We start from the raw sequence: 23,897 nt of genomic DNA, 5'->3' as shown, positions 1-23,897 counted from the left end.
TTGTTTAGCAAAGTAGCACGGTGGTTAGCACTGATGCTTCATGCCTCCAGGGACCTGGGTTTGAATTCCGGCTTGGGTCACTGTCTGTGTGGAGTTTGTACATTCACCCTGTGTCTGCATGGGTTTCCTCCCACAGTTCAAAGATGTGCGGGTTAGGTTGATTAGCAGAGTGGTTAGCACTGCTGCTTCACAGCTCCAGAGACCTGGGTTCGAATCCTGGCTCTAGTCACTGTCTGTGTGGAGTTTGCACATTCTCCCTGTGTCTGCGTGGGCTTTCTCCAGGCACTCTGGTTTCCTCCCACAGTCCAAAGATGTGCGGGCTAGGTTGATTGCCCATTCTAAATTGCCCTTAGTGTCCCAGGATGCATAGGTTAGTGGGTAAATATGTAGGGATATGGAGATAGGGGCCGAGTGGGATTGTGATTGATGCAGACTCGATGGGCCAAATGGCCTCTTTCTGCACTGTAGGATTCTATGATTTCATACTAAATTGCCCCTTCGTGTCAGGGGAAATTGGAAGGGCAAAAATGTTGGGTTATGGGGGTATTGTTGTCAGTGGAGGAATTGATGGGCTGAATGGCCGCTTTCTGCATTGTAGGAAAGCTGGAATTGAACCTGAGTCCCTGGCATGGTGAGGCAGCAGTGCCAACCACTGTGCCACCCTAATTTGGCATTTGCCCCTGTTATAGTTGGCATAAGGAAGTGCTGGAGTTGAATTCCACAAACCTTGAACTGGCCGCATCAATAAATCCCATCGGTTTCCAAGAAGAAATGTCTTCTCTTGTCATTTCCACCCCAGTGGTGGAGTTCCTTAATGGAATGTTGATCACTTGTTCCCCTGGCAACGTTGGATACATTGTGCCCCACGTGACTGGCTAATCCGCTGTTGGTTGGTGGAGCTCGTGTAACCGAAGCCCTGATTGGCACCATGCTTGGAAGTTTCATTCAGCCAGGTTAAAATCAGGCAGGCGAGGAATCCGCAGGTATATCAGGCTGGGAGTTGCAATGGGGGATCCTAAATGTCCTCAGTTTCAAGGTTAGTTACTTCCCAGACCTAATACAATTTAAAAAAAAACTTAATCATGTAAAATGAAATATTTAACATTTTCTTTAAATTTTCTTTTTCAGTTTCTGGTAAGAGCACACACACTTGCAGGTCGGTAATAACGTTTTCATTAGCTCCCCTGTTGGGCGTTTTGAGTTGAATTTGTATGTCTCCAGCTGCACCGTAGGGGTTCGATGAGCGAGAGGTTTGACAGCGGGACCCCAGCAGGGGATAAATCCTCCCGGTTTTCAGCGTCTCAAAAGCCTTTGAAAGACGGCTAGAGAAAAGAAAGGGAGGCGGGAGGGTAAAGGAAGGGGGAACATTGCAGTTTGAGAATGTACAATAAATTCACAACATGCAAACATTTGAAAGCAAAATCGGAAATTACAAGGGTGGTATCTACAAGGATCTAAAGATGTGCAGGTTAGGTGAATTGGCCACGCTAAATTGCTCCTTAGTGTCCAAAGATGTGCAGGTTAGGTGGATTGGCCATGCTAAATTGCCCCTTAGTGTCATAAATTGTACAGGTTCAGTGAATTGGCCATGCTAAATTGCCCCTTTGTGTCCAAAGATGTGTAGGTTAGGTGGATTGGCCATGCTAAATTGTCTCTTAGTGTCCAAAGATATGCAGGTTAGGTGGATTGGCCATGCTAAATTGCCCCTTAGTGTCCAAAGATGTGCAGGTTAGGTGGATTGGCCATGCTAAATTGCCCCTTAGTGTCCAAAGATGTGCTGGTTAGGGGGGGTTGGCCATGCTAAATGCTCAGGGTTATGGAGGTAGGATGCACTATCAGAGAGTTGGTGTAGGCTCGATGGGCTGGGTGGCCTCTTTCTGAACTGTAGGGACTCTATGGTTCTTAGGGTCAGTCTGCATCTGGGAAAAGACATGTCATCAAGTTCTAAGGCTATGAATAAGGTGGGGGTGGTTGGTGGTGATTATCAAGGGCTGGGTAAGGATGGCAGATTCCCTTCCCTGAAGGGCATTAGTGAACCAGATGGGTTTTTCTGACAATGGTCATCTGATTCCTAATTCCAGATTTTTTTAATTGAATTCAAATTCTACCATCTGCTGTGGCGGGATTTGAACCCGGGTCCCTGGAATATTAGTTGAATTTCTGCATTAATATTCTAGTGATAATATCACTAGGCCATCACCTCCCTCTAGCCATTGGAAAGAAAGGAAAATTTTTTACCATCTAGGAAAGGCAGCACTATAGAGTAAAACAATGAAATCTGATGAATGTTGGGTATGCTTTGTGAGAGTTTGCCTGAATATAATTTGAAATGGCAGTCACCTTGTGGACTGGCCTCTTATTTAAGATTTCCCTCAATGGAATGAGGTTAGTAGAGTTCTGGAATGCTTAAGAAAGCTCCACAAGTCTTAACTCGAGTTTCTTTTCTCTTCTAAAAAAAAATTGTTTTTCTAGATGCAATGATAAAACCTGAAAGTGCAGTGAGCGATGGAGGCCAGAGGTTCCCTGGTCGGACCCTGTTTGGCACAACACTGGATAGTGAAGGTTACTACAAAGGTAAAGAACTACATCAACTGTAAGGCTGCTGTTACTAACTATTATTCTGGTAAAATTAAGGCGAGGTAGATCATAAGAACATAAGTAGGAGCAGGAATAGGCCATCTAGCCCTTCGAGCCTGCCCCGCCATTCAATAAGATCATGGCTGATCTGAAGTGGCTCAGTTCCACTTTCCCGCTTTCTCCCCATAACCCTTAATTCCCTTGCCTACCAAAAACCTATCTACCCGTGAGTTAAATATATTTAGCGAGGCAGCCTCCACCACTTCAACGGGCAGAGAATTCCAGAGATTCACCACCCTTTGAGTGAAGAAGTTCCTCCTCAACTCCGATCTAAACTGCCCCCCCCTTATCTTGAGGCTGTGCCCTCTAGTCCTGCTGTCCTTTCTGAGTGGGAAGAATCTCTCTACCTCTATCCTGTCCATCCCTTTCATTATCTTACACGTCTCTATAAGGTCCCCCCTCATCCTTCTAAACTGCAACAAGTACAAACCCAGTCTATTTAGTCTCTCTTCAAAGTCCAACCATCTCATCTCCGGTATCAGCCTAGTAAACCTCCTCTGCACTCCCTCCAAGGCCAAAATATCCTTGCGCAAGTGCAGTGACCAAAACTGTGCACAGTACTCCAGCTGCGGCCTCACCAGTGCCCTGTACAGTTGCAGCAATTCTGGTCTGGAACTGAAATCTGTTCTCAGTAACGGTGACGATGAAATGAATACCGATTGGTGTCAAGACCCATTTGGCTCACCAAAATAAAGGCAAAATACTGCAGATGCTGGAATCCGAAACAAAAGCAGAAAAGGCTGGAAAATCTCAGCAGGTCTGACAGCATCGGTGGAGAGAGAATAGAGCCAATGCTCTAAGATCATGTTGGATTACCATTGAACTGGACCATTTGGATGGCGTTCATCCTGAAATATTTCTTCCATTGCCATGTATACTCGCTCACCCTCACATTCACCTTCTTTCATGTCTGCATGCTCAGAAAGAGGCCACTCAGCCCATCGACCCAGTGCCAACTCTCTGATAGAGCACCTTACCTCCATAACCCTGAGCATTTAGCATGGCCAATCCCCCCCTCACCTACACATCTTTGAACACCAATGGGCAATTTAGCATGGCCAATCCACACAATTTGCACATCTTTGGACATTTAAGGGGCAATTTAGCATGGCCTAGAAGAGTATGTCAGAGACTGGGAAATTTGCAGTGTGGTAGCTCAGCTCCTGACTCCCCAAAACCTTTTTCATAAGGCACAAGTCAGGAGTGTGATAGAATATTCTACGCTTGCCTGGATGGGGGCAGCTCCAACAACACTCGAAGCTCAACACCATCCAGGACAAAGCAGCTCTGCTTGATTGGCACCCCACCCACAAACATTCACTCCCTCCACCACCGACACTCAGTAGCAGCCGTGTGTACCATCTACAAGATGCACTGCAGCAACTCACCAAACTTCCTTCAAAGCACCTTCCAAACCCATGACTCTCTCTCTGACCTTTGCACTCAGTAATAACCTGCTTACGGTGGGTTGGGGTGGGGGGCAGTGAAGGTTTCCCCAATCCACTGTGTGAATCATAGAATTCCTACCGTGCAGAAGGAGGCTATTTGGCTCAGAGTCTGCACTGACAACAATCCCACCCAGTCCCTATCCCTATAATCCCACATATTTACCCTGCTAACCCCCTTGACACTAGGGTCAATTTTGCATGGCCAATCCACCTAACCCACACATCTTTGGAGTGTGGGAGGAAACCAGAGCACCCAGAGGAAGCCCCTAGGGGGAATGTGCAAATGCCACGCAGACAGTGACCCGAGGCTGGAATTGAACCCAGGTCCCTGGCACTGTGGGGCAGCAGTGCTAACCACTGTGCCACCATCTGTTGTCATGTTGTCTGTTGTGAGTATGAGATGGCAGGAGGTTTCGTTTAAAACACTTGAACCAAGTTCCCACTTCCACCATGGGTTATTCTTTATTCTTTCATGGGCTGTGGGTGTCACTGGCAAGGCCAGCATTTGTCGCTCATCCCTAATTGCCCTTGAACTGAGTAGCTTGCCAGGCCATTTCGGAGGGCATTTAGGAGTCAATTACATCGCTGTGGCTCTGGAGTCATGTGTAGGCCAGACCGATATAGACAGCAGATTTCAAGTTAAAGTTAAAATTTATCAGTCACAAGTAGGCTTACATTAACACTGCAACAAAGTTACTGTGAAAATTCCCCTAGTTGCCACACTCCGGCGCCTGTTTGGGTAACACTGAGGGAGAATTTAGTACGGCCAATGCACCCTAACCAGCACGTCTTTCGGACTGTGGGAGGAAACTGGAGCACCCGGAGGAAACCCATGGAGACACGGGGAGACTCTACACAGACAGTGACCCAAGCAGGAAATGGAACCCAGGTCCTTGGAGCTGTGAGGCAGCAGTGCTAACCACTGCGCCACCTTTCCTAAAGATTTCCTTCCCCAAAGGGCGAGCTCTGACAGAGTCATCCAGACTCAACGTTGGCTCTACTCTCTCTCCGCAGATGCTGTCAGACCTGCTGAGATTTTCCAGCCTTTTCTGCTTTTGTTTCAGATTCCAGCATCTGCAGTATTTTGCCTTTATTTTGGTGAGCGAAATGGGTCTTGACACCAATTGGTATTCATTTCATTGTCACCGTTACTGAGAACAGATTTCAGTTCCAGACCAGAAATTATTATTTTTTTTAATTAGTTGAATTTAAGTTAACATTCTTGGGGTTACCACTGACGAGAAACTCAACTGGATTCACCACTTAAACAGTGTGGCTACTAGAGCAGGTCAGAGGCTAGGAGTACTGCAGCGAGTAACTCACCTCCTGACTCCCCAAAGCCTGTCCACTATCTACAAGGTACAAGTCAGGAGTGTGATGGAAAACTCCCCACTTGCCTGGATGGGGGCAGCTCCAACAACACTGAAGAAGCTCGACACCATCCAGGACAAAACAACCCCACTTGCTTGGCACCACATCCACTCCCTCCACCACCAGTAGCAGTAGTGTGTACCATCTACAAGATGCACTGCAGCAACTCACCAAAGATCCTTAGACAGCACCTTCCAAACCCACAACCACTTCCAACTGGAAGGACAAGGGCAGCAGATACATGGGAACACCACCCCCTGCAAGTTCCCCTCCAAGCCACTCACCATCCTGACTTGGAAATATATTTCGGCCGTTCCTTCACAGTCGCTGGGTCAAAATCCTGGAATGCCCTCAACGGCATTGTGGGTCAACCCACAGCACGCGGACTGCAGCGATTCAAGAAGGCAGCTCACCCACCACCTTCTCAAGGGGCAACTAGGGATGGATAATAAATGCTGGTCCAGCCAGCGATGCCCATGTCCCATGAATGAGTAATAAAAATAAGTTTCACCAGCTAATGTCTCCCCAAGGTGGATATAAAAGATCCCCCAGCCATACTTGAAAGAAGAACAGGGGAGTTATTTCTGGTGTATTGGTCAGTTTTATCTCTCAACATAAAAAAGTAGATTATTTGGCCACTATTGTTGCGTTGTTTGTGGGATATAGTGGAAAGTGATTGGCTGCCATAATTTCTATTGTGACTATGTTTCAAAGAAGTTAGGTGGATTGGCCATGCTAAAAGCTAAAGTAAAAGTTTATTTATTAGTCACAAGTAAGCTTACAGTCACACTGCAATGAAGTTACTGTGAAAATGTCCTAGTTGCCACACGCTGGTATTCAGGTACACAGAGAGAATTTAGTAAGGCTGGTCTACCTAACCAGCACGTCTTTTGGACTATGGGAGGAAATCGGAGCACCCGGAGGAAATCGGAACACCCAGAGGAAACTCACGCACGCACATAGAACATTACAGCGCAGTACAGGCCCTTCGGCCCTCGATGTTGCTCCGACCAGTGGAACCAATCTAATGACCCTCTAACCTAAACTATTCCAATGTTATCCATATGCCAATCCACTGACCATTTGAACGCCCTTAAAGTTGGCGAGTCCACAACTGCAGGCAGGGCATTCCATGCCCTTATTACCCTCTGAGTAAAGATCCTACCTCTGACATCTGTCCTATATTTATCACCCCTCAATTTAAAGCTATGTCCCCTCGTGTTAGCCATCACCATCGGAGGAAAAAGGCTCTCACTGTCCACCCTATCTAATCCTTTGATCATCTTGTATGCCTCAATTAGGTCACCTCTTAACCTTATTCTCTCTAACAAAAACAACCTCAAGTCCCTTAGCCTTTCCTCATAAGACCTTCCCACCGTACCAGGCAACATCCTGGTAAACCTCCTCTGCACCCTTTCCAATGCCTCCACATCTTTCTTATAATGTGGCGACCAGAACTGTACGCAATACTCCAAGTGCGGCCGCACCAGAGTTTTGTACAGTTGCAACATGACCTCACGGCTCCGAAATTCAATCCCTCCACCAATAAAAGTTAACAACCCTATCAACCTGGGTGTCAACTTTCAGGGAGCTCTGCACATGTACACTGAGATCTCTCTGCTTGTCGACACTACCAAGAGTCCTTCCATTAGCCCTATATTCTGTAATCCTGTTACTCTTTCCAAAGTGAATCACCTCTCACTTTTCCGCATTAAACTCCATTTGCTACCTTTCAGCCCAGCTCTGCAACTTATCTATGTCCCTCTGCAAACTGTAACATCCATCCTCACTGCCTACACCTCGTCCGACTTTAGTGTTGTCTGCAAATTTACTAACCCATCCTTCTACACTCTCATCTCGGTCATTTGTTACACGGGGAGAATGTGCAAACTCTGCACAGTGACCCAAGCTAGGAATCAAACCAGGGTCCCTGGCGCTGTGAGGCAGCAGTGCTGACCACTGTGCCATCACTAAATTATCCATTAGGATTAGCAAGGTGAATAGGTGGGGTTATAGGGAGAGGCCCTGGGTGGGATTGTTGTCAGTACAGCCTTGATGGGCTGAAAGGCCTCCTTCCGCACTGTAGGGATTCTAAGTATTAGCTGTGAAGCTCTCTGAGACATCTAGTTGTGGTTAATAAATAGTGCTGTATAAATGCAAGCCTTTTCTCTCAATTATAGGGTTGTCAGAGGAAAAACCAGTTTCTGCTGAAGCCCAGTCACCACCTCAGTTGGAAAAACGCCAGGGCCGCATTTGCAAGGCCGATGCGGAAAGGGTTATTGGGCGAGGGCAGGGGAGCAGCCCCGATGCCTCGAGAGCCACGGGCTCGAGATCAGGAAGAGGCAGAACGGATGACAAGGCCCGCAAACCGGAGGTGAAGGACTCGCTTGGAACTATGCCCTCTAGCTGCGATGGAAGAATCAGTGAGTCATGCGAGACTCCAAGGCCGCCCCCCAGTCGAGAAGTGGAGTGTGTAATTCCCAAAAATATTAAGCACAAGTTTGGGAGCCAACTCGTGGACGAGCTTCTGACAGATGATGAGGTTAGTGTGGAACGAATACTTGTGGAGCTGGCTCCTGTCCATAACACGGTGAATGATGGAGGCATTAGCGCAGTGGGAATCTTACTGGATTAGTAATACAGAGGCTGTGCTTTAAGCTCTTAGAAACATGAGTTCAAATCCCAGCAAGGCAGCTGAGAGAATTCAGATTAAATTAAATAGTAAGTCGGGATCTTTAATTATCCAAATTTTCAGTAATGGTGGGCATGAAATTGCCAGATCAACAATCAGGTTCAGTAATGTCCTTCAGGGTAGGAACTATTTCATCCTTGTCTAATGTGGCCTACATTTGACTTCTCAGAATCATAGATTACATAATAAGAACATAAGAACATAAGAAATAGGAGCAGGAGTAGGCCATCTGGCCCTTCGAGCCTGCCCCGCCATTCAATAAGATCATGGCTGATCTGTCGTGGCTCAGTTCCACTTTCCCGCCCTCTCCCCATAACCCTTAATCCCCTCTCTTATCAAAAACCCATCAACCCGCTTCTTAAAAATATTTAGCGAGGCAGCCTCCACCACTTCAACGGGCAGAGAATTCCAGAGATTCACCACCCTTTGAGTGAAGAAGTTCCTCCTCAACTCCGTTCTGAACCGCCCCCCCTTTATCTTGAAATCATAGATTAGAATCCTACAGTACTGGAGAGGCCATTTGGCCCATTGAGTCTACACTGACTCTCTGAGAGAGCATCTTACCCAGCCCCTTTCCCTCACCTTATCCCCACATCCGCACACATCTCCCATGGCTAATTCCTTCTAAACAGCACATCTTTGGACGCCAAGGGACAATTTAGCATGGCCAATCCACCTAAGCACCCAATTATAGAAAGAATGTTATTGAACTAGAAAGACTGCAGAAAAGATTTTAGTAGGATGCTACTGGGACTTGATTTATAAGGAGAGGCTGGATAGACTGGGACTTTCTTCTCTGGAGTGTAGAAGGCTGAGGGGTGATCTTACAGAGGCCTATAAAATAATGAGGGGCCTAGATCAGCTAGATAGTCAATATCTTTTCCCAAAGGTAAGGGGAGTCTAAAACTAGAAGGCATAGGTTTAAGGTGAGCGGGGAGAGCTACAAAAGTGTTCAGAAGGGACAATTTTTTCACACAGAGTGGGGTGAGTGTCTGGAACGAGCTGCCAGAGGTAGTAGTAGAGGCAGGTACAATTTTGTCTTTTAAAAAGCATTTAGACAGTTACATGGATAAGATGGGTATAGAGGGATGTGGGCCAAATGTGAGCAATTGGGATTAGCTTAGGGGTTTAAAAAAAAAGGCAGCGTGGATAAATTGGACCAAAGGGCCTGTTTCCATGCTGTAAACTTCTGTGACCCTACACACCTTTGGATGCTAAGAGCCAATTTACCATGGCCAATCCACCTAAGTGTATTTATTAGCGTCACAAGTAGGCTTACATTAACACTGCAATGAAGTTACTGTGAAAATCCCCGAGTCGCTACACTCTGGTGCCTGTTTGGGCACACTGAGGGAGAATTTAGTCTGGTCAATGCACCTAACTGGGACATCTGTCATAATGTGGGAGGAAACCAGAGCACCTGCAGACTCTGCATAGACAGTGATCCAGGCCAGGAATCGAACCTGGGTCCTTGGCGATGTGAGGCAGCGTGCTAACCACTGTGCCTCCATGCCAATCTACATACCTTGAGACACTAAGGGGCAATTCAGCAGGACCAATCAACCTAACCTGCACATCTTTGGAGTGTGGGAGGAAACAGGAGAACCCAGAGGAAATCATAGAAACCCTACAGTACAGAGAGAGGCCATTTGGCCCACCGAGTCTGCACTGACCATAATCCCATATCCCTACATATTTTACCCACTAATCCCTCTACCCTACATGCCTTAGGACACTAAGGGGCAATTTAAGCATGGCCAATCAACCTAACCTTTGGACTGAGAGGAAACTGGAGCACCCGGAGGAAATCCATGCAGACACGAGGAGAATGTGCAGACTCCACACAGACAGTAACCAGAGCTGGGAATCGAGCCGGGGTCCCTGGAGCTGTGAAGCAGCAGTGCCGACCACTGTGCTACCGTGCCGCCCACGCAGACATGGGGAGAACGTGCAAACTCCATAATGACAGGGACCCGAGGCTGGAATTGAGCTGGAATCCCTGGCGCTGTGAGGCAGCAGTGCCAGCTACTGTGCTGCCCACGCAGACATGGGGAGAACGTGCAAACTCCATAATGACAGTGACCCGAGGCTGGAATTGAGCCCGAGTCCCTGGCGCTGTGAGGCAGCAGTGCTGACCGCTGTACCACCCATAACAATGTGATTGACTCCAATCTGACCTCCGAATTGGCCCAGCAAGCCCTGAGTTGTATGAAGCTTCTACAGAAACGTCAAATGGGTGGCAATGGCTCCAGACGGTAGATTAGCACCACCATTTAATGGGAATTTGGGATGGACAATAAGTGCTGGCCCTGCCAATGAAACCCTCGTCCCAACAATGAATTTGAAAAAAAATCCACCCAATTATCCAAACTGTGAATCCTCTTTCTCTCTGTTTTTGGTTCACCGCCCTTCGTTTCACTTTTCTCTAACCCTTGTCTTACTCCAAGAAGTTACCTGCGAAGGAAAGCTTTGCCTTGGAATTTCTAGATCCCAAAGTTGATTGAACGGAGTGGTTTAATACTGGGGAGTCAAGGCAACAGCCTTCCCCTCGGACTGAGTTTACTGTGTAGTATCTATTTTTAGACTTACATTAACACTGCACTGAAGTTACTGTGAAAACCCCCTAGCCACCACACTCCGACGCCTGTTTGGGTACACTGAGGGAGAATTTAGCATGGCCAGTGTCCATCTTTCAAACTGTGGGAGGAAACCCACGCAGACACGGGGAGAACATGCAAACTCCACAAAGACTGTGACCCAAGCTGGGAATCGAACCCGGGTCCCTGGCGCTGAGAGGCAGCAGTGCTAATCACTGTGCCACCCAAAGATAGATGATATGCCTGCAGCTGTTCTCAGTAAGAAGTCTCACAACACCAGGTCGAAGCCCAACAGGTTTATTTGGAATCACGAGCTTTTGGAGCGCTGCTCCTTCATCCAAAAGCTCGTAATTCCAAATAAACCTGCTGGACTTTAACCTTTGTGTTGTGAGACTTCTCACTGTGCCCACCCCAGTCCAACACCGGCGTCTCCACACATTGCAGCTGTCTCCCATAAGCTTGCGTCCCTCCCTCCAAAGAGAATATGGGAAAAAAAGAATGTTATTTGATTGGGGTGGCACAGTGGTTAGCACTGCTGCCTCACAGCGCCAGAGACCTGGGTTCGATTCCCGGCTTGGGTCACTGTCCGTGTGGAGTTTGCACATTCTCCCCGTGTCTGCGTGGGTTTGTTCTGGTTTCCTCCCACAGTCTGAAAGATGTGCTGGTTAGGGTGCATTGACCCGAACGGGCGCCAGAGTGTGGCGACTAGGGGAATTTCACAGTAACTTCCATTGCTGCCCTCACGGAGGCCTTACTTCTGACTGATGAATAAACTTTAAATGTTTGTCTGTTCGTAAGCCAGCGTGGCGACCTTCCTGTTGCTTCTCTGCAGGTTAATAAGTTCATGAAACAGAAGGAGAGACCATCCAAAAGTTTGGATTCGGAGGACGTTCCAGTACAGGCACCAGAGAAGCCCTCTGATCACGTGAGCTGGTATGAAAGGATAGGATATCCACTCCGATGTAACATCTTTCCAGGTATATAAATAAAAGCAAATTACTGCGGATGCTGGAATCTGAAACCAGAAGAGAAAACGCTGGAAAATCTCGGCAGGTCTGGCAGCATCTGTAAGGAGAGAAAAGAGCTGACGTTTCGAGTCCAGACAACTTGATAAAGGGTCATCTGGACTCGAAACGTCAGCTCTTTTCTCTCCTTACAGATGCTGCCAGACCTGCCGAGATTTTCCAGCGTTTTCTCTTCTGGTTTCACCTTTCCAAGTGCTGCCAGTTCCTGTTCTGACATAGATTACTCACTGCAAACATTCACTTTGTTACAGACAAAACATTATTTCCGACCGAGAGAAATGGGAAACGAGTGTACGCCTCCAAAAAGGATTTCAGAGCCTGTGCATTAGATCTTGAAAGGCACTATATAAATGCAAAATTCTTTCTTTATAACCGTTCCCTGATGGTTTATTGATTGCAATTTGTATTTCGATGGGGCAGTTTTAAAATGGTCAATGTCCCAAGATGCGAGATTGTTCAAATTTTATTCTTAGTGCCACAAGTAGGCTTACATTAACACTGCAATGAAGTTCGTAGTATCATAGAATGTAATATCATAGAATCCCTACAATGCAGAAAGAGGCCATTCGGCCCATTGAGTCTGTACCGACCACAATCCCACCCAGGCCCTATTCCCGTAACCCTTTATATTTATTGTGCTAATCCCCCTGACAATTTAGCATGGCCAATCAACCTAACCCACATGCCTTTGGGCTGTGGGAGGAAACCGGAGCACCCGGAGGAAACCCACGCAGACACGAGGAGAATGTGCAAACTGCATGCAGACGGTGACCCGAGCCGGGAATCGAACCCAGATCTCTGGTGCTGTGAGGCAGCAGTGCTAACCACCGTGCTGCCCTAACAGTCATAAGGGAGAACTATGAGATGACTAGGAAGAGTTTTTATACTTGATCTTGAGATGTGGCGTCACTGGCTAGGCCAGCACTTGCTGCCCATCCGTTCTTGCCCTTGGGAAGGTGGTGGTGAGCCACCCTCTTGAACGTCTGCTGTTCGTGCAGTGAGGATTATATCCTCCAGATTTCGGAAGAATGAGAGGGGATCTCATAGAAATCTATAAAATTCTAACAGGATTAAACTGGGTAGATTCAGAAAGACTGTGCCCAATAGTGGGAGGGTCCAGAACTAGTTTAAGGGTAAGGGGGCTGAGGTGAGGAGAAGTTTCTTCACCCAGAGGATGAGCAGCATGTGGAATTTGCTACCACAGGAAGTAGCTGAGGCCAGAACGTTGTTTTCAAGGAGTTAGATTTAGCCCTTGGGATGAAAGAGATCAAAGGATATAGAGGGAAGGGGGTATCGGGATATTAAGTTGGATGATCAGCCATGATCATAATGAAGATGTGTAGGTTAGGTGGATTGGCCATGCTAAATTGTCCCTTAGTGTCCAAAGATGTGTAGATTAGGTGGATTGGCCATGCTAAATTGCCCCTTAGTGTCCAAAGATGTTCAGGTTAGGTGGGTAGGCCATGTTAAATTGCCCCTGTAGTTCTGGGGGATTTGTGGGGTAAATGTGTGGGGTTAGGGGATAGGGTGGGGGTGGCCCAGGGTAAGGTTCTCTGTCAGAGAGTTGATGCAGACTTGATGGGCTGATTGGCCTCCTTGTGTAAGGATTCATTGACCCTAAGAAACAGGCCATTTGGCCCAGAGGAAACCCATGCAGACACGGGGAGAAGGTGCAAACTCCGCACAGACAGTGACCCAAGCCGGGAGTCGAACCCAGATAACCGGCACTGCGAGGCAGCAGTGCTAACCATTCTGCCACCATGCTGCCCCAAGAGAAGCTTTATAAATCAATACATGCCCAAAAGATCATTTGGCTGATTATGGAGATAGGGCCTGGGTGGGATTGTGCAGACTTGATGGGCCTAATGGCCTCCTTCTGCACTGTAGGGATTGTATGATAACACATCAGCAATAAATGGTCTGTTTTATATGTAATAATCATGAGAAAATCCCAGCTGGTTCACTAATGTCCTTAAGGGAAGGAAATCTGCCGTCCTTACTGGGTCTGGCCTACATGTGACTCCAGAGCCACAGCAATGTGGTTGATTCTCAACTGCCCTCTGAAATTGCCACGTGAGCCACTGAGGGCAGTTGGGGATGGACAACAAATGTTAGTCTTGCCACTGTTGCTCACGTACCAGAAACAATATTTTTTAAAATGGATTGCGGGCTGGAAGGCCACACATTCAAAGCTTGAGCTCAAATTTACAATCATAGAAACCCCACAGTGCAGGAGGCCATTTGGCCTATCAAGCCAACATTGACAACAATCCCACTCAGGACCTATCCCCATAACCCCCTATCTAATACTCCGACTCTAAGGGGCAATTTAGCATGGCCAATCTCCTAACCTGCACATCTTTGGCGATTAAGGGGCAATTTAGCATGGCCAATCAACTTAACCTGCACATCTTTGGACACGAAGGGGCAATTTAGCATGGCCAATCCCCCTAACCTACACACCTTTGGACACGAAGGGGCAATTTAGCATGACCAATCACTCCCTAACCTACACATCTTTGGACTGTGGGAGGAAACTGGAGCACCCAGAAGAAACTCTAGGAGAACGTGCAAACTCCACACTATCAGCCAATTGAACCTGGGTCCCTGACACTGAGGCAGCTGTGCTAACCACTGTGCCACCGTGTTGCCCACATTGGTGGCCAATCATTGGCGTGTACATTTCTGCAGCTCTCATTTTGGTGGTTGGGACTTTCTTCTCTGTATCGAGGCTGGCACCAATTCCAGTGGGGAGATGCTGAGTTACTCTGTAGCTGTGCTAATTTTTGTGTGTGAATGGTAGAGTGAGGTTCTGCTGGTATGTGTGGACATTTATTATAGATGCTTTTGTTTTGGGGTGTCAGGTTCCTCGACTGATTGGCTGAGTGAGGCACAATCTACCTACACGAAAGAGGTGCATCACCGCTTTAAACGCGACCCAGAGCACTGGCATGGAAGAACGACAGATGAATTGGGTACAGTATAATTCCTTAACTCCGTAGCTCACCCCTGTTCCAGACAAATTCCTGATCTCGTCAATGACCCCTTGTCGCAAGATCTGACTGAAGTAAAGATGGTGGGCCGGGGGAGGTGCCTCTGGTCGTATCCTTCTCGCCACCACCACCCCAGTCCTCCGCAGTTAACCCACAGTTAGACTTTGTTAGGACAGTCACCTCCACCCTGAACCATAGAATCCCTACAGTGCAGGAGGAGGCCATTGTGTCTGCACTGACTCTCTGAAAGAGCATCTTACTGCCCCCATCCCTGTCACCCCATGCATTTAGCATAGCCAATCCACCTGACCTACACATCTTTGGACACTAAGGGGCAATTTAGCATGGCCAATCCACCTAACCTACACATCTTTGGACACTAACGGGCAATTTAGCATGGCCAATCCACCTGACCTACACATCTTTGGACACTAAGGGGCAATTTAGCATGGCCAATCCACCTAACCTACACATCTTTGGACACTAACGGGCAATTTAGCATGGCCAATCCACCTGACCTACACATCTTTGGACACTAAGGGGCAATTTAGCATGGCCAATCCACCTGACCTACACATCTTTGGACACTAAGGGGCAATTTAGCATGGCCAATCCACCTAACCTACACATCTTTGGACACTAAAGGGCAATTTAGCATGGCCAATCCACCTAACCTACACATCTTTGGACACTAAAGGGCAATTTAGCATGGCCAATCCACCTAACCTACACATCTTTGGACACTAAGGGGCAATTTAGCATGGCCAATCCACCTAACCTATACATCTTTGGACACTATGGAATAATTTACTCTGGCCAATCCATCTAATCTATACATCGGGGCTGGCATGGTGGCACAGTGGTTAGCACTGCTGTCTCCCAGCACCAGGGACCCGGGTTCAATTCTGGCCTTGAGTCACTGTCTAAGCGGAGTTTGCACATTCTCCCTGTGTCTGCGTGGGTTTCCTGTGGGTTTCCTCCCACAGTCCGAAGGTTCCGTTGATTGGCCGTGCTAAATTAACCCTGGAGTCAGGGGATTAGCAGGGTAAACATGTGGGGTTATGGGAATAGGGCCTGGGTGGGATTGTGGCCAGTGCAGACTCGATGGGCTGAATGGCCTTCTTCTGCACTGTAAGGATTCTATGATCTTAGGACACTAAGGGGCAATTTAGCATGGCCAATCTACCTAACTTACACATCTTTGTGGGAGGAAACCGGAGCACCCAGAGGAAACACATACAGACTTGGGGAGAAGGTGCAAACTTCATACAGTCATTCAAGGCTGGAATTGAACCCGGGTCCCTGACGCTTTGAGGCGGCAGTGCTAACCACTGTGCCACTGTGCTGCCCTTCCCATATTGGGATCTTCAGTGGGAGATTCTTCATTGCTTTTTGTTTAAATCTTAAGAAAACTAAGGTGAAAGAAATGGTTCAATTCTTAGGTTTGCATCGTGACACTTGCAAAGTTGTCTGTCATCTTTTTAGGTCACTGGGTTGAGATGAGTATTGTTCATCGGAAGATGAAGAAAGCGTTAGATGAACTGGAGAAACAGATGGCAAATTCTTCAAACAACTGAGTACATAAAACCAGGAAACAAAACTGCTCCTCGTTTGTCTGTTTTGTGCAATTTTTAAAAAGAATTTCTCATGATGCAGTCACATTTTGAATTGTAAGATAGAGACGTGAGTGAAAGATATAGTTCCACTTGGCATGGGTCATTGTTGGGCAGAGGACACATGTGCTAGGGTGGTACCGATCCCCAGTTCTCCATTCCTGTACCCACTCGACAGCCAGGAGATACATGGTTGCTTCCTGGTCCGAGATGCTTAGCCAGTATCCTGGATTGATATGGACGCATGTGCAATTGCGCCCTCTGAGCAGAGCAGCCGGATTGCGGGTGAATTTAGGTTCCCTCATTGAAAAAAATTCCAAAACTCTCCCATTTTCACACTCGTTCAGCTCACAGAAAATGTTAAAAAAGACTTGGTCTTAATTTTATCGACATCAAAGAGATAAAAGCCTGACTAGATTCATCCAGCATCAAACTCAAGATAATCTTACTCCAGAATTGAGTTTATCAGCCATGTAAAATTAGACACTGATGACCCAATCGTGTACAAAGAACCGTTTTACCAATTTAGTTTGGCTTGTGTAGTGAATTATAGAATCCCCACAGTACAAAAGTAGGCAATTTGTCTCCTCGAGCCTGCACCAACAACAATCCCACTCAGGCCCTATTCCCGTAACCCCACATATTTACCCTGCTAATCCCCCGATGCTAGGATTAATTTAGCATGGCCAATCTACCTAACCTGCACATCCTTGGACTGTGGGAGGAAGACGGAGCACCTGAAGGAAACCCACGCAGACACGGGGAGAATGTGCAGACTCCACACAGACAGTGACCCAAGACCTGAATTGAACCCGGGTCCCTGGCACTGTGAGGTAGCAGTGCTAACCACTGTGTCACCGTGCCATTCATAGAGATTCATAGGATCCCTGCAGTGCAGAAAGAGGCCATTCGGCTCATTGAGCCTGCACTGACCCTCTGACAGACTGCCTTACCTGGACCCTCTCGCCAACTTCTTCCTCAGGAAAACTGAAAAGATCCCACGCTGCTATTAAAAGATAAGCAGGGGAGTTCAGTATTTATCCATTAGAACCGTAGAATTGCTACAGTACGGATGGCTAACTGGCCCATCATGTCTGCACCGACTCACCACAGGCACCTCCCACCCAGACCCCTATTCTGTAACCCCGCGCATGGCCAGTCCACCTAACTCGCACATCTTTGGACACTAAGGGGACAACTGTTTGTGTGAAGAAATTTCATAGAACAGTGCAGAAGGAGGCCATTTGACCCATTAAATCTACACCGGCAACAGTCCCACCCAGGGCCTATCCCGGTAATTCCACCTATTTTCCTTGCTAATTCTTGTGACACTAATTTAGCATGGCCATTCCACCTAACCCGCGCACCTTTGGACTGTGGGAGGAAACCGGAGCACCCGGAGGAAACCCATGCAGACATGGGGTGAACGTGCAGACTCTGCACAGACAGTGACTCAAAGCCGGAATCGACCCCAGGTCCGTGGCACTTTAAGGCGACAGTACTTGCCACTGTGCCATCCAAATAGGGGCCAAGGGATCTTTAACACCCTGATGGAGGCCTCGGTTTAATGGCAGCCACAGTGCTGCCCCCAACTGTCCTCTGGTTCACTATTGTCCCCTTTAGGGAAGGAAATCTGCCGTCCTTACCCGGTCTGGCCTACATGTGACTCCAGAGTCACAGCAATGTGGTTAACTCTCCGTTCAAGGGCAAGCCACTCAGTTCAAGGGCAATTAGGGATGGGCAATAAATGCCCAGCTAGCGGCACCCACATTCCATGAATAAATAAAATGAATACCTTATTTGAAAGGTGGCATCTCCAACAGTGCAGCACCCTACCTCCCCCCACCAGTACTGCTTGGGCCATGGCACAGTGGTTGGCACAGCTGCCTCACAGTGCCGGGAACCCGAGTTCAATTCCTGGCTTGGCTCACTGAAAGTTTATTTGTTAGTCACAAGTAAGGCTTACATTAACGCTGCAATGAAGTTACTGTGAAATTCCCCGAGTCACCACACTTCTGTTCAGGTCAGTACACCTAACCAGCACGTCTTTCAGACTGTGGGAGGAAACTGGAGCATCCGGAGGAAACCCACGCAGACACAGGGAGAAGGTGCAAACTCCGCACAGACAGTGACCCAAGCCGGGATTCGAACCCAGGGATCCCTGACGCTGTGAGGCAGCAGTGCTAACCACCGTGCTGCCCACTGCTGTATGTCTCCACACTGTGTGGAGTCTACACATTCTCCCTGTGTCTGCCTGGGTTTCCTCCGGGTGCTCCGGTTTCCTCCTACAGTCCAAAAGACGTGCTGGTTAGGGTGCATTGGGCCGTGCTAAATTCTCCCTCAGTGTTACCCGAACAGGTGCCGGAGTGTGACAACTAGGGGATTCTCACAGTAACTTCATTGCAGTGTTAATGTAAGCCTTACTTGTGACTAATAGACTTTCCTTTTTTTATTTACTAGTTAACTCACAAGCTTCTGCCTCCAAGGCGGGAGTCTGTGACCAACTGGGTGACGGTGAAAGTCACTGTGGGGGAAGGGTTGTGAGGTTACGTTGACAGTGGGCTTGTGTAGGAGAGACACTGGAGGATTGTTGGGTCATTTTCCTCATTCTGCTGTTTGAAGGTGTCTGGACCTCTGAGCTACTGACCCGTGAACGGCTGTCGAGGAACCTCCAGTGGTACATTGAAGAGCAGCCCAAACTCTCCAAGAACTGGCCTACTCTCACCTCTGCCCCGGGGCCAGGCGGACCCGCCGTGTTAGCCCAGCCCCGGCCTCCCAAAGCACTGAAGAAAGCCGCCCTCAAGCCGAGGAAAACCGCCCCCCAGCCGGAGGGGATTACCCCAAAGCCGGAGGTGATGGAACCTTCGGGAGAAATTGGAACACCAGCTAAGAGAAATATTAAAAAGGATGAGTCATTCTGGGAATTTTATAACCAGCCTCTGCCGCTGCCCTAAGCCAAAGATTGCCGGATCCACGGCTTCGCTGAAGATATTTGCATTTATATACCGCCTCGCAAAGTACTTGGCAGCCAATGAAGTCACTTTTGAAGGATAGTGAGTGCGGTAGGAAACACAAGATAATTTTGCGCACCGCAAGATTCAACATACACCATTTTGAAGACATGGCATTCTCATTCGGGGGAGGGTGATGGCCGTGTGGTATTATCGCTGGGCTATTAATCCAGAAACTCAGCTAGTGTTCTGGGGACCAGGGTTCGAATCTCGGCACAGCGGATGGTGAAATTTGAATTCAGTGAAAAAAATCTGGAATTAAGAATCTGCTGATGACCACGAAACCATTGTCGGAACAACCTACCTGGTTCGTTAATGTCAGAAGTATCAATTACTGATCCCGTGTAAGCTCCTTTGATGGATCCCAGCGTCCTGTCTCAATCACTGCCTTTGGGACCAATCGCTGAGCTTTGCCCTCGCTGACATGCTGACATTGCTATCTGATCCAGGGTCACTGCCTTTATCTCCTAATCCTTGCAGCCTCCCTCCTAGGCTCCTGATCCTATTTGCACCTGCTTGTAACACACCTTGCTAACTGTGTACCACTAGCCCTGTCCCCTCAGTGCCTGGTTTAAGATGGTCCATTTGCCAGAGAGGTACCTGCAGCCCACCTCGAGACTTTTATACTTCTTGCTTGCTGGAGGTAGTTGAGTGCTAGAGGGGAGGCCTTTTCCATGAAATGTTTTTTGATTCATTCGTGGGACATGGACACAGCTGGCTGGCCAGCATTTATTATCCATCCCTGGTTGCCCGAGGGCAGTTGAAAGTCAACCACATTGCTGTGGCTTTGGAGCTACATGTAGGCCTCAAGACAGCAGATTTCCTTCCCTAAAGGGACATTTGTGTACCAGATGGGTTTTTCTGACAATTGACAATGACGACATAGTGGCATAGTGGTTAGCACTGCTGCCTCACAGTGCTGGGGACCCTGGTTTGATTCCTGGCTTGGGTGACTGTCTGTGTGGAGTCTGCCTTGTGTCCTGTGTGAGTTTCCTCTGGGTGCTGCAGTTTCCTCCCAAAGTCTGAGATGTGTGCTGCTTAGGTGTATTGGCCGTGCTAATTCTTCCTCAGCGTATCAGAAATCTCTATCTCAGGAATTAGATAGAGAATCTGGTGAACTGGTGCAACGACAATAATCTCTCCCTCAATGTCAACAAAACAAAGGTATGGTCATCGACTTCAGGAAGCGTAAAGGAGAACATGCTCCTGTCTGCCTCAACGGGAACAAAGTAGAAATGGTCGAGAGCTTCAAGCTTTTAGGTGTCCAGATCACCAACAATCTGTCCTGGACCTCCCGTGCAGACACTACAGCTAAGAAAGCCCATCAATGCCTCTACTTTCTCAGAATGCTGAGGAAATTTGGCATGTCCGCCACGGCTCTAACTTTTACAGTCGCATCATAGAAAGCATTCTTTCTGATTGAATCACAGCTTGGTATGGGCTCCTGCTCTGCCCAAGACCGCAAGGAACTACAAAGGTTCATGAATGTAGCCCAGTCCATCACACAAACCAGCCTCCCATCTATTGACTCTGTCTACACTTCCCACTGCCTTGGAAAAGCAGCCAACATGATCTAGGACCCCATGCACCCTGGACATTCTCTCTTCTATCTTCTTCCATAGGAGAAAAGATACAAAATTCTGCTGTCACGTACCAACCGACTTAAGAACAGCTTCTTCCCTGCTGCTATCAGGCTTTTGAATGGACCTACCACACACTCAGTTGATCTTTCTCTACATCCAAGCTCTGACTGTGACACTACATTCTGCACTGTCTCCTTACCTTCTCTATGAATAGTATGCTTTGTCAGTACAATGCACAAGAAACAATACTTTTCACTGTATAGCCATACATGTGACAATAATAAATCAAATCAAATCAAACCCGAACAGGCACCAGAGTGTGGTGACTCAGATATCTTCACAGTAACTTCATTGCAATGTTAATACAAGCCTACTTGTGATATTAATAAATAATCTTTAAACAATGGTTTCATGGCCATCAGTAACTTCTCAATTCCAGATATTTTTATTGAGTTCAAATGTATTTGTCTACCCAGTATGCACACAATTTGCTGAGATTCCTCCGCGTGAGTTTGGACTCAGCCTTTTGCAAAGATGTTTGTGTTGCTTTCTTTGGCCACGTATGTTTACTTGAGTGCGTTTAAAGGACATTGCTTACATGTATTCATCTTAGACTTTCTTTGAGCATCATACATGATGGGTTTGTGATTTACAGATGAGAGCAAGAGAAAGAAAGAAGTCATGCTCCTATAGGCAATCGCCTTCTAGGACCTGGGAGCTCCCTTATCTTTTGGGCCATCTTGTCTCATTGAATTATTTTTCCCCACAAAGGAAAAATAGTTCCAAATGGTCATATACTGGAGTTCCATTTTGAGACCATGTAGTCATAGAATCCCGACAGTGAAGAAGGAGACCATTTGGCCCATCAAATCTGTATCGACAACAATCCCACCCAGGCCCATTTCCGCAACCCCACACATCTACCCTGCTAATCTCTCTGACACTAAGGGTCAATTTAGACATAGACATAGAATCATACAATGCAGAAGGAGGCTATGCAGCCCATTGAGTCTGCATCAACCACAATCCCACCCAGGTCCTATCCAATAACACCTTGCATTTAACCTAGGTAGTCCCCCTTACACTAAGGGGCAATATTGCCTAGCCAATCCACCTAACCTGCACATCTTTGGACTGTGGGAGGAAACCCACACAGATACAGGGAGAGCATGTAGACTCTGCACTGACAGTGACCCAGGCCAGAACTGAACCCAGGTCCCTGGCACTGAGGCAGCAGTGCTGACCACTGTGCTACCATGTTGCCCAAAACTAAATATGTACTGTTCATACATCATACACATTCCCTCGGCTCATATGGACACCATTTGCCATAGTGGGATTCGAACCCCTGAACATTAGCTGAGTTTCTGGATTAATAGTCCAGCAATAATACCACTAGGCCATCACATCCCTCAGGTGTATAAGATGGGTTCAGATAAATTTTCCTGTTGATTTCTTTGAGTTGCGCAGCTTTGTGGCTGCATTAAAGTTTCGACATTTTCACCTTGTAGCCATTGTCTTGTCTCAATCACTACTACAGGAGAAATCCTGATGATCCTGTTTTGTGTCAATTTAAAAGTAATTTGATTTGATTTATTATTATCACATGCATTAGTATACAGAGAAAAGTATTGTTTCTTGCATGTGCTATACAGACAAAGCATCCTGTTCATAGAGAAGGAAAGGAGAGAGTGCACAATGTAGTGTTACAGTCATAGCTAGGGTGTAGAGAAAGATCAGCTTAATGAGAGATAAGTCCATTCAAAAGTCTGGTGGCAGCAGGGAAGAAGCTATTTTTGAGTCGGTTGGTATGTGACCTGACTTTTGGATTTTTTTCCCATAGGGGAATGTGGAAAAAAGAATATCCGGGATGCGTGGGGTCCTTAATTATGCTGGCTGCTTTTTCGAGGCATTGGGAAGTGTAGATAGAATCAGTTGATTGGAATCTGGTTTGCGTGATGAACTGGGTTTCATTCACGACCTTTTGTAGTTTCTTGCGGTCTTGGACAGAGCAGGAGCCATACCAAGCTGTGATACGACCATAAGAATGTTTTCTATGGTGCATCTGTAAAAGTATTTTCCCTTCTTTGATTTTTTTTACAAGCAGTGTCAAACTAACCTAATATTCTCAAGTGCCTGTTTTTAATGTCCACTGTTTGGAGGTTGTTATACTGAGTAATAGAATGAAAATGTTCATTAACAAGAAAATAAAAAACAAGTCAACAAGAAAGCGTGACAGCCAAACTGCCAGGTGAGTTCATGTATGTATGTATGTATCTGGCCTGGCAGTTTGTGGTGTCTGGCCTGGGCCAGAGCTATTTGGGATTTGATTTTTTCAGTTCTTATTAATTAAGTTCAGTTATTCAGTTCAGCATTAATTATAATTGGATGTGAATCAGAGCAAAATGCTTTGGTTGCTGGAATTGTTTTTGTATAATAGGATTTATATTTTCATGTGAAGGTAGATTATTGAATGAGAGGGGAAGGAATGGAAGGATATGAAAGAATATAAATATAAAAGAATAATGGAGGGAAAGGGCTTTTGTGGCCCTTTATATTATTACTGAGTCTGCTGCAAGTCCAGCATGAACCCACTACAAGGAAGGCCAAGGCCTGCAGGCCCGAGGATCCTCCTGTGGACTACAATTCCCAGCCTGCCTTTCGGGCGGATAACTCCCAGCGAGCAGTCCGTGACCTGGACCGCTAGGGGGCGCTCGAACCGGTAGGGCAACTTGGTTCGCGCCTGCGCCTGGTGGAGGAGGCGGTGGTGGGAGGGAGTTGGCGCCTGCGTGTTGCGGAGGAGGGTGATGGGATTCACGCCTGTGTGGTGCAAAGGGGAGCAGAGACTCGGTTCGCACCTGCGCATTGCGGGAAGGAAAAAAAGGAGCGGACTTTGCGCCTGCGCATTGCGGAGGAGGCGGAATTCG

The 23,897-nt window shown here is 47.3% G+C and overlaps 1 protein-coding gene across 1 annotated transcript; it reads left to right on the top strand.

The window, feature by feature from the left end:
* The first annotated feature begins 978 nt into the window (after positions 1-978).
* cimip4 (ciliary microtubule inner protein 4) lies at positions 979-20,353 on the top strand. Its single transcript, XM_080217538.1, has 7 exons — positions 979-1,036; positions 1,129-1,156; positions 2,473-2,574; positions 7,637-7,998; positions 11,578-11,722; positions 14,635-14,745; positions 18,999-20,353. Exons 3-7 carry the CDS (start codon positions 2,478-2,480, stop codon positions 19,328-19,330), a joined length of 1,047 nt encoding a protein of 348 aa, XP_080073664.1. The 5' UTR covers positions 979-1,036; positions 1,129-1,156; positions 2,473-2,477; the 3' UTR covers positions 19,331-20,353.
* Positions 20,354-23,897: the final 3,544 nt, after the last annotated feature.

The sequence above is a fragment of the Carcharhinus amblyrhynchos genome, chromosome 35 (genome assembly GCF_965287045.1).
Source record: "Carcharhinus amblyrhynchos chromosome 35, sCarAmb.v2.hapA, whole genome shotgun sequence".
NCBI lineage: Eukaryota > Metazoa > Chordata > Chondrichthyes > Carcharhiniformes > Carcharhinidae > Carcharhinus > Carcharhinus amblyrhynchos.
The sequence above is the reverse complement of the archived record's forward strand: the minus strand, read 5'-3'. Positions and strand labels throughout refer to the sequence as shown.